The following is a 16,470-nucleotide window of genomic DNA, read 5'->3' on the forward strand; positions in this document are numbered from 1 at the left end:
TTGGAAAGAGAATAACCGTTTATATTCAAGGATCAAAAATCAGAATGGGTTCAGATTTCTCAGTAGCAACACTGATAGCTAGAAGACAATGAAGAGGTGCTTTCAAAATTCTTAAGGAAAATTTATTTTCAATCTAGAATGCTATACCCAGCCAAACTCTCAAATGGATAATTTGTAGATATTTTCAGACTTGAAAGGTCTCAACAATTTTACCCACCATGCACTGTTTCCTAGGAAACTACTGGATGTCCTCCACCAAAATAAGATAGTAAGCTAAGAAAGAGGAAAAGTTGAGATACAGAAAACAGGAGAGCCAACAAAGGAGACAAGGAAGTCTCCCAGATGATGATGAAGGAAGATCCCAGTGATAAAATCTACATCCTGGATGTGGAGGGTGACCAGGCCAAAAGGGGCAGTGAACTCCAGAAACAAGCAAGTTAAGGGCTGTCATTACTGTGCCCTCTTCCATTGCACCATTTTTTAAAACCTATTGAAACTGTTCTAGAATGTATTCCACCAAAGGAATAAATTGAGAAAGGGGAACATGCCAGAATCAAGAAACAGGGAACCCAACTGAATAGACAAGCAAAGGATTATAGTAAAGAAAAGTCCCAGGATGCCAGGTATGCAAGAGGCTTAGAGTGCAATCAGCCAGATGGGAGGAAACTTTTGGACTCCAAGAAAAGCAGTGGAACCGTGAGATTCATACATATGATTCACCTTGTGGAAATTTGTATTGCGAGGCCATTGGAAGGTGTAGAAAGGAAGCGAAGCAAACTAAAAGACAGGGCAACTATTAACTTTAGAAAAAAGGAAAAATGATAATGTAGTATATTATTATACTGAGTTGGGAATAATATTTGCATACATACAATGATAGAAATAGTGAATACTGATTTAACTAAACCTTAATACAACTGCATGGACAGGTTAGGGGAAGTGAAGCAGAGGAGTGGTGATTTAACACAGCTGAATTCCTCACCTGCATAAGAAAAAGTCAACAGATACTGAATAAAATCGATGCATCAAAGACAGCACTACAGACACATTATTTAGAAATATGTAAATACCAGAAGAAACAACTAAGAGTTGAAAGTGGTTGCCTCTAAGTAGAAGGACTGGGGGCAGTGAGGAGGGGAGAGGTGAGGCAGGAAACAGCTGCATTTTGTTGTCGTTTAGGATTCTTTGAGTTTTACATTATGCTCATGCATTACTTTGATAAAAGAAGTTATTTTAACAGGCAGAAAAGAGTTAATAATGTACATGGAATTTCCAAACCCTTTGCTTTTGCCATCACGGAAAGTATATCCCGAGTGGAGTAGATGGCACTGAAAACATGGCTGTCCTCTGTCTTCTTACAAAGAGGTGGCAGATAGCACTTCGAGGATGTGCTTTGCAGGAGGTGGTTGATATACTGGTCAAGTTCATCCCGGCTTTCTATAATTACACAGGTAAGAAAAAGAGCCAATGAAAACAAGCTGCAGAAATAACCTAAATGCATAACAGTGATTACGTGTAGCATGAAGTGCTGAGTAGATTTAGTGAAAGACAACATTTTGATATAGATATTTGACCTCCACTCTACCCCTGGAAAGAGATTTACATAGATAATGCATGTATTCATAAAGTTATTATTTGGAGAAACTTCATCCTAGAAAAAGAAAATACAGGTCCAAATAGTGTTTACATCACATCATCCCAAGATGAGCTGAATATGTAGACAATCGGAGGGCCAGCAGCCAACATCTGATCTTTTGGTTTTAATTTGTCATGAGTGAGCTAAGCATTATGGAATCCCCAGCCGCAATCCCAAGTACTATCTAAAAGTGAAAAACAGGTCACTTCAACCCAAAACCTTCCTCAGTTTGAGAAGTGTTATATACAAAGGATTTCATCACTTATATCCAATCAAACCAAGATCATTCTACCGTTTCTTTGAAAATTCAAGCAGTGTGTTTCTTCCTTTATATTTTGTGAAAAGTCCGCATTCCTGAAACTCTTTGTCCCTCTAGGTTTAAAAAAGCCCCCCTTTTACAGTTTAGGTTTATTAAAGTGGCATTTTATTCATTTTAATACGTGAAAGTTTCCAAAGACTCTTTTTTGTCATGTTAATTACAAATCATTTTCTGTGCTTGAGTTTTAGGGCAATTTTATCACAATGCCAAGGTTGAAATAAAATTCAGGGACCACCTGCAAAGGCATTCCAAGCCATACCTTGATTATAGGTGTCTTCCAAATATCCTCCCAAATCTGAATCACTATCAAGACTGAAGCTCCCTTCACTGGCATCGGCAAACAACTTCTCATCACAGTCTGGATCCAGGAAGGTCAGATACGTGTAGAAGGAGGTGGTGAGAAATTCCGAAAGACTCCCTAATTTTACTCTGCCAAGGAAACACTATGTTAGAGATATAGGTGGATGTGGACAAACTTCCACTATGAATCATCGAGAGACTTTTCAATAACCAGGTGGCGCTTCTGCCAGAATCAGTAAACACGTCACTCTGCAGATTGCCCCATACAAGTAGTCAGCCAAGAAATTAAAATGAAAATTCAATAGCAAGTATGAAGTGGAAGCACACAGCATATTAAAAGCCAAAATGCATCATGCTGATTTCTTATTCCCAAACCCAACACAAATAGAAATCTATTTTATTGAACCAACCAAAGTTTTACAAAACATATTGAGCGAAGCACTTTTAACCAGAACCAACCCTTGGGTATTTTTCGCCCTAAAACAACTGGACCAGGACAAAACCACAAGCAACGATTCTTTGGATGCCCTCGTGCTACCTTTTATGAGTCCCTATCACTCAGCCACACAAGGCCCGGGGAGGAGTGGGGGGGGGGAAATGTTGGGAGAGGCACGTCTCAGAGCCAAAGTTCTCTCTAGAAAGAATGTGATGGCTGGGCCATCCCCGGATAGAGACAGTGGCCCAGAGTGGCCCTATTATCAGGCTGGGGAAAGTTCCACCGAAAACTGGGAGCTGGGTTTGGCAGTATGCGGTTCTGCTACAAAGGTAGCAGCCTCCGAGTTCTTGCTCCCTGAACCTGGTTCACCCCCAGGTTCGGGGGGCAAGTGGGATGTCCACTGTACAGAAAGAAAGCCGGCACTATGTGCTTCTTAAAGTGTTGGATCTGGAGGCAGAAAAGTGTAGGATGCCTCAGAGCTACCAGCATCAGATTACGACTTGTTTAAATGGCTTAGTTTGAGGAGAGTAAACAGAAGCATGCAGCTCAAATGAATTCACAGGTGCGTGAGCTTCCACGGGCAAGTACACTAGGTCAAGAAACATTGCCTGAGGGAAAGAAAAGCCTTCCCTTAATCAAGTAAAAACTTTTTCCCCCTAGAGCCCTGGGGTCAGTTCTAAGGATTGTTTTGCCCTGAGGTTGGAAACAGTAGGAGATGAGGTGGAGCCAAGGGACCAGTTCCTCTCTGATGAAGTTGAAAGGAATCAGGTCAAAGGCGGAAAGGCAGTAATTTTAAACCCTCTGATAGCAAGCGACCCCAGGTGGGTCCAGAGGGTAGAGTCTGGCATGTAGAGTGAGTTCAGTTTTTTAAATACCCTCAGACCTAAAAAAGAGCCAAAATGACATTCAACTTTAATTATGAAGAACTAAGTAGGAAAGGTAGCTGATGGAGCCTAGGCATTCCTGTTTCTTTCCATGGTTCTCTGAATTGTTTGCCATACTCTGTAACCGGGAGGCCCTCCTGATTCCTGTAAGCCCCCATCCAGCTCGGTATGGTGGTTAGAGCCCCGTTTCTGGACTCACACAGAGCTTCTGCACCTACTCATCTTGTGCCCCTGGCTCTCTGAGCCTACAGATCCTTGCCCATAAAATAGGAATACAGCCTGCACGACAAAGTGAAGACAACGTGAGACAACAGGTGCAAAGCCACAAAGGACACACTGCAAGGGCTCAATTAACTGCACACGGTATCCTTTTGACAATGATTAGATTTCAGTTAAAGAATTCATTTTGGAAAACAGTTAATTATGGGCGTATGGTATTGTCTCTCGGTTATGACGCCATATGCCAGGTGGTAACCTATCCAAGCTGGATATGAAATGGACGAAAGCAGATGCCAACTGCAGTTACGGCACCAGCCCTGGGAGCTAGATAGCAGAATGCTGGGGATGGCCTCGCTGACACTCATGAGAGAGGCCAGGAGAAGCTTGGAGCGAGGGCCACTTCGAGTCTACAGCAAAACCTGCAGCGAGCTTGGTGAGCAGAGGTGCCAAACCCAGTGCTTAGAAATCCAGTGACTCAACCCTGAGGACATCAGCCTAAGTGAAATAAGCCAGTCACAAAAAAAACAAATACTGGATAAGTCCACTTAGATGAGACACCTAGAGACAGAAAGTAGACCGTAGTTGCCAGGGGCAGTGGCGGGGGGTGGGGGGGGTGGGGGTTCAGTTTTACAAGATGAAAAGAGTTCTAGAGATTGGTTGCAAACTATGTGAATATACTTAACGCAACTGAACTGTACACTTTACAATGGTTAAGATGGCAATTTTTACGTGTATAATTTTAAAAAACTACTGTGGCAGCAGGGTCCCTGGTGTGGGAGGATGTGAGAAGAAGGGCTGACTTCAACTCCCAAACACTTTTAGCAACTGGCACTCCATCAGGGACCAAATGGCAGCCTCCCCAAGCTCCAGAAAGGCCACACATTACTCGGGCCGGCTGCATGGTGAGGTTATCCTGGGGCCCTTCTGGCATATTCCAGGAGATTCACAGAGATCAGGGCATAGATGCTACTGAAAAATCCTCTGCCTTGTGACAGTCATGGGGTACAAAAACGAAAGGGGTTTCCATGGGAGGTGAGCCCCCTATCCCTCAAGGTGCTTCACTGCGATAGCTGGGAGCACCGGCTGGACTGTGGGCCTGCAAACCGGAATGGGCGTCGTTCCACGGAGGATGAGGGGACAGTGGTCTAGGGAGGCCCATTCAGGTGCTCTGCTCTGAGGGCCACGAAGGAATCTGTAAAGTTCTGTGAATTATTTTTAAGGTGTTAGCACACTCAAGTCAATTCAAGGAGTGATTTGATTACTGAGCACCTGCCAGATGCTAGGCACTGGGTGTTTTCTAGCACGCCTTTTAGTAGAAACAGACACAGCATTCCATACATGCATTCCCAGAGTGCCACTTCGGAGAGACTTGATATGTTCACCTCTCTATGCCCCAGGCCTCCTGGCGCCCATAAAAGCTTCACAAACACCCACCAACTGATGCTTAGAGATGATTCCAGTTTCACATGGGTGACTGGATTAGATGTTTTAACTCCCTTTTTACTCTAAAGCTCCACGCTTCTATGTTCGGCAAGTGATATGAAAAATGGGAGAAGGGCAGCAAAAGACTTTAAGAAAGGTCAATGTTACTTTTGCTTTTTAAAAAAATCACAAATTACCTAGCTCCTCCAAAATATCCATCCTCTAGTTTTCGAATTGTAGAAAGAACAGCAGAATGAATATCTGAGCCATCGTTTGCTAAAAAAAAAAAAAAAAAAAATCAGTTAGTTTAGTTAATCTGGGAATACTTTGTTTGGGTATGCACTGAAATGTGTTCATCAACAAAATCTAATTAAAATATGTATGGCACAGAAGATTCCTGACCTAAGAAACCTAACTGCTAAGAACCCCCTTCAGTACTTAGCTCTGTCCATGGGACTCATTTTAAACATTTTGAAAAGGGCCCAAACCACCAGTGGGCCAGGAGTCAAGCAGATCAAGTTCACGGCGTTACTGAGCATGGTGTGGGTGACGGGGAAGGTGAGCGTGGGTCTGCCCGTCATCCGCCAGCAGGTGCACAGGTGGGCTAGCTCGATCCTCAGCATCTCCACCATCATCTCATTGTCCAGGGCCAGGTAGAAGTGATGCTGGTCAGTGAACTGCAAGTCAGAACAGGCCAGGTTCAAGGCTGTCCTTCATTTCCCTCCACATAACCCCCGCTGTCATTCACGGCAGCACTAATCCTTGCATTTTGTTTCCAGAGAAGAGGCTCAACCCTGGCTGTAATCCACCCCCATAATGGGGCTCTCCTCGCGATCAGACAAATCGATCTGTCGCCTGCCCAGGAGCCAGGGCTACGTTAGTGCTAGCACAGAAGGGAAAGCTGCACAACTAGATCTATTTACAGCTCCTTGGATGGGGATTTAGGGACCTGGCCCAACACCGCTGTCCCTGAAAGTAAATCAATAACTCCTTAATTCCTACACTGTCCAGGGCTGCTGGGCTCGGCGATGTTTTCCTGGTGGGGCCACTGAGAGCAGGTGAGACGTGGAGACTGTGTTTACCTGATTCACGGCCTGGTTAATGTGAACTAGAGGCACTGTTGCCTGATGTTGATGAAAATCATTGCTGTCCTGGCCTCTGGACCAGTGCACACTCAGCTCTGGTCTAAAATCTGTTACGAAGGGAAATAACTCACAAGATTTAAGCAAGCAGCACAGGCTGGGTGAAAAAGAGCAACTTGAGGCTACTGACCCATGACCCTAGGGCCCAACTATGTCCCCAGGTAGTTGGGGGGCTACGCCCCATGTTGACAAAGTGATCCCTCAGTTGGCCTTTCTAGCTGCCCAAATGGATGAAAAACGCTTCGTTTGCATTCCACAGGACTAGTTTCCTTTGGAAACAAAAACTCTGAAGAAAAGTTCCATAATCAGTATATTCAGGATCCCGTCAAGGGGGTTGGGACCTGAAAAATCAGACTTCCCATGTGGGATTCTGCTGATAGAGGACCTGCTGACAGCCTAAGCAAGGGTTAAGGACTATTGCAATTAGGGCACAAGGGCTGCGAGTCAAGTGGCATGTCACTAGCGGATTTGTAAAGTGGTATGAATTTCATACTGGAATTGATGGGACGCTCGATTCGATTCAAGCCGCATCTATTGAGCACCTACCACGAGTAAAGAATTGTATTAGGTACTGGGTGTCATCTTATGTCTCTGTTTGAACACATGCATGCACATTCTGCCACATTCAAAGTACCTCCCCAGACAGAAAAGACAGCTTAATAAACAGATGCTTGTTGGTTTGTTACTGGCCTGCTCTCCTCACCTGGGGTGTGAAAGTAAAGATTTGGTTCCTAATCACATATAGTTTAGATGTTCCAAGGACACCAATGTGCCGATATGGTCGCCCACTCAATTTCATATTCTTATTCCGTCCTATTTAGAAAATAAAAGAGAAATTCGAGCTAGAGCAAATACAGTGACATCTAATCCAAGTGATTCTGGCTAAGACTTATTTATATGTTAAACAACTCACTTTGGGGTTTGGTTTTTCTAATACTGTTATCCTTCTTTGGGACAAGGATGAATTAAAAACAAATCCCATCCCCCTTCTTTTCATGCATATAGAAGAACAGCACCCGGTGCAACATCTATATGGAATAAAATTATTAAAAGGACTTTATTAATGTTCACTTTTTATTTATTTAGTATTGAACCATGATCCTAAACAAAGTCAGATTTTAGAAAAAGTAAAGAGAACCCATCTCCCATTTTAATAGGTAAATAAGCATTTTCTTAGACCACAGATAAAATTTAGAAACATTACGAAGACACAAATGACTGTTCCAATTGTGAATTTTCAAAGGTGGCTCCTTATTTTACAACAGATCTGATGAATCACACGGCCACCTGTGGTGACATCTCCTGAACAGGCATGAGAGGAATGTGCTTGGTGGCCATTCCTCTTCACGTGGAAGCTGTCAAACCACCTACTTTAGTGCTTTGCCCAATTCCTTTGAATTTACACATATCACAGTCTCCCCCAGATCCAAAACCTAGACCCGAGATGCCCCCTCGCCAAAAATGCCCTGCTATTTCCCCAAACCTACCAAGCTTGGCATATATGTGACTAAGAATCCGGCCTGGCTGGACTCGGATTGGATGAATGTCGGCAATACTCTGGATGCTCACCCCATGTTTCCTCAGCAGCTCCTTAATGTGGTTGTTCTCTGCCAGAACAGTCACTGTGAACAAGAACATAGCATCTGCATTAGACGGTGGCCCTCGCCCCCTCACACGGATGAGTGCTGTTGTCTACTCTCCTCTCTGGCCTGTGACAGCATGCTCTCCACGTGCTGGGTGGTTTTGAAAGGGAGAGCGCTTGTCCTGTCGCTCTTCCGGGTTCTCTCTGGCCTTGCCTCCCCTCAACACCCACAGTGCATATTTATCAAGTGCCCTCAATGTGCAAGACAGTCTGGGACTTCTAGAAATGGTCTTCAACAGGTCCCAAGCTGAATTACCCATCTCAAATGATGTCTTGCCTCCCTGTGGGTCTGCATTTATTCGAAACCTGTCTTGTGTTCTTTTCACATGGGGTCAGGAGTGGAAACAGCTTTGCAAAGGGGATACCAGAAGAAGTCTGTGCCTCTGCTCTCAAAGACAGAAGAGCAATATAAAAGAGTGGCGTGTGCAGCAGGGGATGCTCTGACCGAGGGGGAGGGAGGGGGAGGGGGGAGGAGGTTTTATGCTCTGGAGAGAAGGAAAAGTGGGCCTACCAGTGGGCTGGTGGTAGTGGGGCAGCCTGGCCCACTGGGAAACACAGCACAGGGCCCCCCGCTAGTAGGGAAGAGCCACCCCAGAGCTGGGCCATGCACCCAGTGGGCCGGCCTGGGCCCCAACTCCAGTGAGTGAGGCTGGGCATCTGGCTCTCTAGCAGGCAGGGCTCTGGGATGCCTGGGATGTGGGGGCCGGAGGCGGGCTCAGACCCCCCATACCTGCTGTACCAGTACTGCTGGCTTTTAAGAGAAGGGACAGTGCTTTGGCAAAAGGAAGGAGTCCTGGGGAGGGAACTGGAGAAAGGGAGTTCTGGCCACAGAGAGAGTGGCCAGTGCTGTGTCCACCTGCAGCTGAGCCTGCCAGGAACTGGAGGGGCTCGGGGCGGTGCTCAGGCCAGAGGAAAGACTTGGTTACTGTTAAGGTAGCTCCCTGAGCCCAACCACTGTACCCTCAGGCTGGTGGCACCTGAACGTATGATACATATAAATGCCACTGAGACCTGAATGTCACCTCCTTATATTTACATAGCACATGATGCTTCTTCAAAGTATTTTAATATCCATGATCTCATCTGAGCTTCACAGCAAGGCCCTGAGGGGAAGCCTTGCTGCCCGGCTGGCCAGCTGTAGCTGAGCAGGGACGTCAGCCATGCAGGACTGGGCGAGCAGCTTCCCCTAACATCCGTCTCTTCAGAAGCTTACAACACCGTGCAGAGATCTCCACGTATCAGAGCCACAAGGCGGTCACTCTGTACAAGTGACTCTTTCAGAGGAGTGGCTTGACCAAGACCTGTAAGCCTGGTGATCTGAGAGAGCTGCACGCAGAGGAGTTTCTGAAACTGCACTTCTCCTTCCTCCAGACCACAGCCTCTGATATTTTCTACTCTGTTTTCTTCTATTGCATTAAAAAAAAAAAATGGTGCTCAGGATCCATCAATGCACCCCAGCCTGCAATTGGAAGAGTGGCCTTGTGGACTTAAGGGATCACTTAGCAGCATGTGCTCTGGTGACGGGCAGAGACTGTGGGGTCAGGCTGCATCAGGCCACCTGGATGTCACAGCTGGGTTTGCACCTCCAGCTGTCAGCCGCGGGTCCCTGAGTAAGTTAACCCCTCAGCCTCATGTGTAAGAGGGGGATGATAATCATGATCGTCACACTTTCTACCTGATCGGAATGTTGTGATGGTTGGGTGCGTCTCTCGGTGGGCCTGGGGCACAGGATCGACTGGGTGATGACCTGCGCGACCTCTGCTGTATCACGGACAGGCGCAGCCAAATGCGTCCGTGGCCACAGAGAGGGTTGCCCTTCATTTGCTCAATAATTGTTTTTAATGTATTGAGTGCGTGTGTATCAATCAACATAGAAGCTACAAAAATGATAAGGCCCTTGTCCTTAAGAAATGTACAGTGTCCTGTAGAGGACACAAGGCGTAGGCACGACACGCTATGATACTAGCTGGTATATAAGTCACTCTACGAGGTTTGTGAGCTCCTGGGGAGTCCTTCCTAGGAGGGGAAGTAGGGAGAGGGATCGGCCAGCAGGGAGCATTCTAGGCCTGGCCCTGCACTGAGGGCTTTCCCTGTGGATCTCAATTCCTCTCAAGACCACCCTGTGAGAGAGCACCGGTCATGAGAGCCCGAGGCACACAGAGGTGAAGTCACATGGCTAGTCAGAGCCAGTGTCGCAGCAGTAGCCCAGGCTGGCCTTGCACTTCTGCGGAAGAGTTGCCATCTGGAGAGGAGGGGAGATGGGTGGAGGGAGGTGAAAACATGGGCCTGCAGCTCTGGAAAGAAGTCAGACCTCCAAGGGAGGAACGAGTGAACCCTCATTTGGGTTTTGAGTTTTCAACAAGGTCACGTTCTACTTTTTAAAGAATAGCAGTTATGAAAAATGATGCTCAATGAATCACTTGTGCCCCAGTTGCAATCAAGGTTTAGATTCAAGAAAACAATTGCTTTGTAGAAAGTAACTTTGTGATCGGGAGCAGCTGAGTTACAGAACATATTTCACAGAACTAATATATGCTAAAATATATACATATGCAGATTTTTAAAAATTAAATAGGAACACTTTGCTTTAAAAATAACATTGGTTTTACAAAGTTAAATATGAATAGTAAACATGCTCACAAACCTTGTACTACGACATCAGGTTTGACGGAAGTGGAAAATCTTCTATTTAAGGGATCAATTTCACCAGTGGCAAGGAATCCCTAGGAAAAGAGGAGCGTTAACACTATGACTAACTGAAATTTCACCTTAAACCTAAGTTTGAAAATAAAATATCTGGGGGCTCAAAATCTTCAGTGTTTTATTCCTTTATAATTTTTCAAGGCAATTGCTTATTTTCTCTGAACTACAGTATACCATTTAGATGGCGCTGATAAATGTATTGCGTTTTTGGCACCCAGCTCTCCAGGGCTAGTCAGAGACGCCCAACTTGTGTGAGTGAAAAGAACAAGGGTAACTCATGCTTCCTGAGCCCTTACCCCGCGCCAGGTACCGTGCTGAGCCCTGTACATGCATCGTCACACAGGCCTCCTAACAGGGAGGCACTACCATTCGCACCATCTTACAGGTGGGGAAACCGAGGCAATGTCCTTAGGGTAAGGACTTGGCCCAGAGCTGACTGTCCTGAAACACAAAACTCCCCTCCCTGCTTGCAGAGTGCTCTTTGAATGTGGATCTCCTCATATTTTCTATAAATGATGGGAACCTTAAGAGAATGGATCAAGGTGTTCTGCGAGTTCTGAGGAGAAGCTGGACCTAATGCTGGGCCTAGATGAGGGCCTTTACATTGAGAGGAGGAAACAGAAGCAAGTTTGTTTCCCATCTCACTGATACAGAAATCAGAGCTGCACCATATTGCAGAGATGATAAAGCCCAAGCTCTTTACTTTAAAGATGAGGAAACGTAAAAAAAAAAATCTATATTTAAATAAAGCTGTACAACATTAAAAAAATAATAATAAAGATGAGGAAACCGAGGCCCAGGGAGATTAAGAGACCTGCCCGAGGTTAAAGAGCTAGTCAGAGGCAGGGTTGGCTTTCCAAAGGAGATATATGTGCTTCCCTACTCTTAAAGACAAAAGTATAAGACACAGTCTCCACCCCCAAGAACATGTCCATGAAACTGCAGAGACAATCATATCCATGAAGCAACTACTCCATCTCAGCACCTAAGGGCCACTTGCACTGTGATACCTTCACTTGGGTCTTCTTTCACCCACCAGGAACTCCAGTGACATCCAACCCTTTGCTCCCCCCCACCCCCGCTCTCCACCACCCCCCGCCCCCCACACCCCTCCCCAGGGGTCCAAAGCACTCAGCTGGGCAGGATCCTCCCAGGAAAGATGAGCCATCTGATAAAAATCACTCACACTTAGGACTGGGGAGGGGATTCATTTTTAGCTGGCACAAAAGCATTTGTATTTTAAAAACTTAAACCTGGGGGCAAGAAAATGCTCAACAAGAAGGAATGAGTCAGAGGCAGCTGACCTTCTGTGTGGCGGTGTTACTGGCTGAGGGAGGGAGCAGCCGACACAAAATCCACTACAGAAGAACCAGCCCGCTGCCCCTTCCTGCAGAGAGCACTGGAGCGTCAGAGTCCTCCTGCTTCCTGCACCTAAGACCGTGTGGAGCAGTTCCCCAAACCCTGCATCTTTCATACATGTGCTGATCCTGGCTGAGAAGCTTCCGGCCCTCCTACCGACCATCAACTCAACCAGGTTCTAGCCACAGACCAGGAATGCTGGTGGGAAGGGGCGCTGGGGGAGGGACAGAGAGTGCTTGGCTTGCAGCTAAGCCCCAAACGGTTTACTATAAATACGGACACAAGCCTAGGTCTCAAGCCTCAGAGTCAACCCCAACCAGCTGACTTGAAAGCCATGAAGATGCCAAAGACGGGGGACGTCCCTGGCGGTCCAGTGGTTGGGACGTCACCTTCCAGTGCAGGGGGTGTGCGTTCCATCCCTGGTCGGGGAGCTAAGATCCCACATGCCTCACGGCCAAAAAACCAAAACATAAAACAGAAGCAATATTGTAACAAATTCAATAAAGACTTTAAAAATGGTCCACATCAAAAAAAAAAAATCTTAAAAAAAAATTTTTAAAAGAATGTAATCTTAAAAAAAAAAAAGATGCCAAAGATATTCATAGCCACACTGAGCAGAGAGCCCCTGTGTTCTTCCAGGGTCCCCTGAACTTCCAATCACATGGTTTCCAGTCTGTGAAGCCCCCAAGTCCCTTACCTCTGCCAACAGGGAGCTGAGGATGTACAAGGACTGACCCCACAGATGGGGCACCTTCCCCAGAGGAACTCTGTCCACCGTGTGAGGATTCTTATACTCTTCATCTACCTGACAAAGAGAGGAAAACCCAAAGTCAGAATGTCAGAGGAGAAAATGGCCAACGTCACTACATGGGGAGCGCACGGAGGATTTACAAAATGCCACTCATTTGATCCTCCAAACCAATTCTATGCGAGAGCTGGGATAAGGAGGCCATGGAGGTTGAGGCCCTTGCGCGGGGGGCCACGTGGCTAAAAGCAGCAGAGGTGGAACTCAAACCCAGGCCTGGTCCCAGCCAGTGCTCTTCCCGCAAGCACACTGATGGCAAAAGGCAGAGAGATAGGCACTGGAAGCCGGGCCTGCTGCCTTTGAGCACAGCTCTGGGCAACAAGAAATGTCACAGCTCATACTTATATTTGGCTGCATTATGGGTACAATGATCTAAAACATCAGCCAATAGCCACGGCAGTGTAGTTCTGGATGCTGAGTCAGGTTTCTATCTTGCTCTCCTCAGGGGTTCATAAACTCAGTGTGCAGATGCAAGAAAATTACCAGAAGGTGGCGCTATTGATTGAGGAAAAACAATTGTACTATTAGATCACTAATTTTCCATCAGGGACTCAAAAAGCTGAATCCATTGGGGGTTTTGACTCATCAAAATAAGCTACAGTTCTCTTTCTGATGGACAGTGCTGGCTACGTGTTGTAAAAGTTAGTCTGCAAATTTCTCTGTTGTAAACTCCATGCTGACCTTTGGGTTTTGGGTCATTACAACGTTCGTTGGTTGGGGGTAATGTTAGTGACCACTTCCTTCTCCAGAAAACATAAGCCAATTGAAGGAAATAGGAAACACATCTTTCTCCAAAGGGGAAAATCACATCATGAGGCGAGTCATTCTCTGCTTGTGAATTAATCAGTGATGTTGTTAATATATGCAGTAAATTTTTAAAAATTTTCTGTAGTAAACTAAGAAAAACTTAAGCTCATAAACGGAACAGAATTAAATGTTACCAGTAATAAAATAATCAAATAGGATAATACGTGGAGGGAGATTCTCCAAAACATCATTGTGGTTATATTTGGGAAGTAAGATTCGGGAGAAATATTTTCTTTCTATAGAATCTTGTATGTTTTGCAGTATGCAGAATTACTTTTACAATCAGACTGTACATTAAAACTTTTTGAAATGTAAGTAGTGTTAAGAAAGATTACATAGATCTGGAATGGGAAATAGTCGATGCAAAGAACAGAAGGTAGACAAGGTATCTGGGTCAAAAGACAGCTTCGCTCTGCCCTCCTCCCACCCATTGCTGGCTCCTGCCTCCCCGTGGAGGTATGTGTCTCCCCCTCTCCACCTCAGTCCTTCCAACCTGCTTGCAGGTCCTCTAATGCACCAAGCCTTTGCCGCCGGCAGTCCTCTGTCTGCCCTCCATCCCATGGATTCGCTCCTCCGACCCCCCTAGCCTGCAAGTTCGCAGAGGCAGAGCCGGCGTCGTGACCCCTCTGTGCCCCAGTACCTAGCCTGCTGCCCAGCCCGGAGCAGCTGCTCCAAGCAAGTCTGCTGGGTATGCTTGCGTTAGTCTCGAGCTGTCCAGTGGAGGCCCCGTGGGTGGTGGCGCCTTGCAAAAGCCTGTCCAGCTGAGGAAGTGAGTGACGCTGAAACTCAGGCTGGATGGCGCCTTGGCCCAGGGCTGTGGCCACTCCAAAGGTGAGGCTCTTTTTCTAATTTGCACAAAGGTGCCATATGGGTCGGGGTAGCCCTGTCTGTAGTGGTCTCAACATGTTACTGATGTGATGGGTGAACCTTCCCAGCTGTCAGCCGGAACCAGCACAGATACAAACTGTGCTCAAAATAAAAGAACGTTCAAAATCGGTGCCTAGCTGATGTGTAAACACACTGGATAAAGGAGGATACTGAAATGACAAGTACAAGCACAAAGGTCAGTGTAGAGATCAGAAGAGAAAAGTTGCAGAGTAACCTTTTCCAACATGTAGCCAGAACTGTTCACCAGAAAGAAAAGGAGAGCTTATAACACCTAGCAGTTACTACAGTCAGGAAATGTGCCTTTTAGTAGAACATGGATAGATGGTTATTCTCTATCATAAAATAGGTGAAATAACCCTGAAGCTATTTATTTTCCCTTGCTATGCTTCCATGTTCCAAATTACCTCCCATTACTAATTTTGTTTTGTCAAGTGCCTCAATACTGGAAAAGGGGCAACCTGAACACGCAGTTGCTAGGAAGTAACTACCCAGCCCCCACTGTCAGGCCCCCCCCCCACCAACACATACACATCACACATAGTAAAATCAATACGTCTGCAGGAAATCTAGGTTTCTAACAGTTAGAAAGAAAACAGCCCCTGCAGGCTCCATGGCCTGATCTGTACAGTGAGGGACTCTCCATTCCCTGGAAATGCACCACCCATTAGGAGGCAGCGTGGCGTTGTGAGGAGGCCCTGAACCTGGGGTCTGGTTCCAGGCAGAGCCCAGTGCTGTCTGAGCTCTGCCTCTCTGAACTGAGGCAGATAATTTCAAAGGCCTTTGCCAGTCCCCTGACCATGTGCTCGTGGCCTGATTCAACCACAAACCCGTAGACCCAAGCTGCTGTGTGACAGCAGGGTTACGCTCTAGTGCAGGCCCTGTCAACCGGGGGAAGGACACTGCTCTCTGAAATCTCTTCCTCCCCAAAATGCAATAATGAAGCTTTGAAGCAACAGGAACATTCAAAAGAGAAATAGCCTTGAATCGAGAATTCTTTTCTGCTAAACATGAGATATGTATGGGGAAATCTTCCCATTAAGATATATAGGTCCATCATGACCCAAGTTAGGAAAGTGGATAGAACAAAACTATCTTTGGGCATCTTCTTGGAACTGGCCAGTTTCCCTCTTCATGATACAGAATGGCTTCTAAGTGATTACTCAAGCTCTAGCTCAGGAACTGCTTGACTCAAAGGAAGAGATTCTCAGCTACCCTATACAGGCAGACCTCAGTTCCAGACCACTGCAATAAAATGAATATAAAGGGAGTCACACAAATTTTTTGGTTTCCCATTGCATATAAAAGTTATGTTCACACTATACTGTAATCTATTAAGTGTGAAATAGCACTATGTCTAAAAGAAATGTACGTATCTTAAACATATTTTATTGCTAAAAAATACTAACCATCATCTGAACCTTCATCAAGTTCAGCAGTAGTTACATTAAAGATTACTGATCACACATCACCATAACAAATATAGTAATAATGAAAAAGTTTGAAACGTTGTAAGAATTACCAAAATGTGACAGAGACACGAAGTGAGCAAATGCTATTGGAAGAACTCAATTAAGGGTTGCCACAAACTTCAATTTGTTTAAAAAAAAAAACGCAGTTATCTGCGAAGTTGCAGTAAAGCGAGGTATGCCTATACATCTCTCCCCCTCTCCCAGGGAGATTCTGTCTGGTTTCTTCTTCCGTGGAAATGTGTGAGAACATGGTGCCTAACAGTGTTTTGTGCTTTTTAGGGCCTGTGTGGCCTTGGGCTCAGAGAAGGACAGGTATCCTCTGAAGGTCCTCAACTAACGCCTCCCTTGGGCACCAGCCAGGTCAAGCATGGCTCCAAAGCCGTAACTCCTGTGATAAACAGGAACACTACTGAAGGCTTTAGAAACCACTTCTCCTGGA

The 16,470-nt window shown here is 45.9% G+C and overlaps 1 protein-coding gene across 8 annotated transcripts in view; it reads right to left on the reverse strand.

Annotated features, from left to right (window-relative positions):
- Nucleotides 1–16,470, reverse strand: part of PHKA2 (phosphorylase kinase regulatory subunit alpha 2) — an 85,133-nt gene that overhangs the window by 17,562 nt on the left and 51,101 nt on the right. For 7 of the 8 annotated variants that reach the window (XR_014239254.1, XM_082375488.1, XM_082375487.1 and 4 more), the window contains 8 exons: nt 12,760–12,867; nt 10,645–10,723; nt 7,846–7,980; nt 7,062–7,171; nt 5,749–5,893; nt 5,414–5,492; nt 2,215–2,384; nt 1,264–1,437 (listed from right to left, as the gene is read on the reverse strand). Coding sequence is in view for 7 of the 8 variants with exons in the window: in XM_082375488.1 (XP_082231614.1) it covers nt 1,264–1,437; nt 2,215–2,384; nt 5,414–5,492; nt 5,749–5,893; nt 7,062–7,171; nt 7,846–7,980; nt 10,645–10,723; nt 12,760–12,867 (1,000 nt within the window). In the remaining variant the exon portion in view is untranslated. The remainder of the gene's footprint in view (nt 1–1,263; nt 1,438–2,214; nt 2,385–5,413; nt 5,493–5,748; nt 5,894–7,061; nt 7,172–7,845; nt 7,981–10,644; nt 10,724–12,759; nt 12,868–16,470) is intronic. The other variant, XM_082375486.1, reaches the window with a different exon arrangement.

The sequence above is a fragment of the Balaenoptera borealis genome (genome assembly GCF_965194805.1).
Source record: "Balaenoptera borealis genome assembly, chromosome: X".
NCBI classification, from domain to species: Eukaryota; Metazoa; Chordata; class Mammalia; order Artiodactyla; family Balaenopteridae; genus Balaenoptera; species Balaenoptera borealis.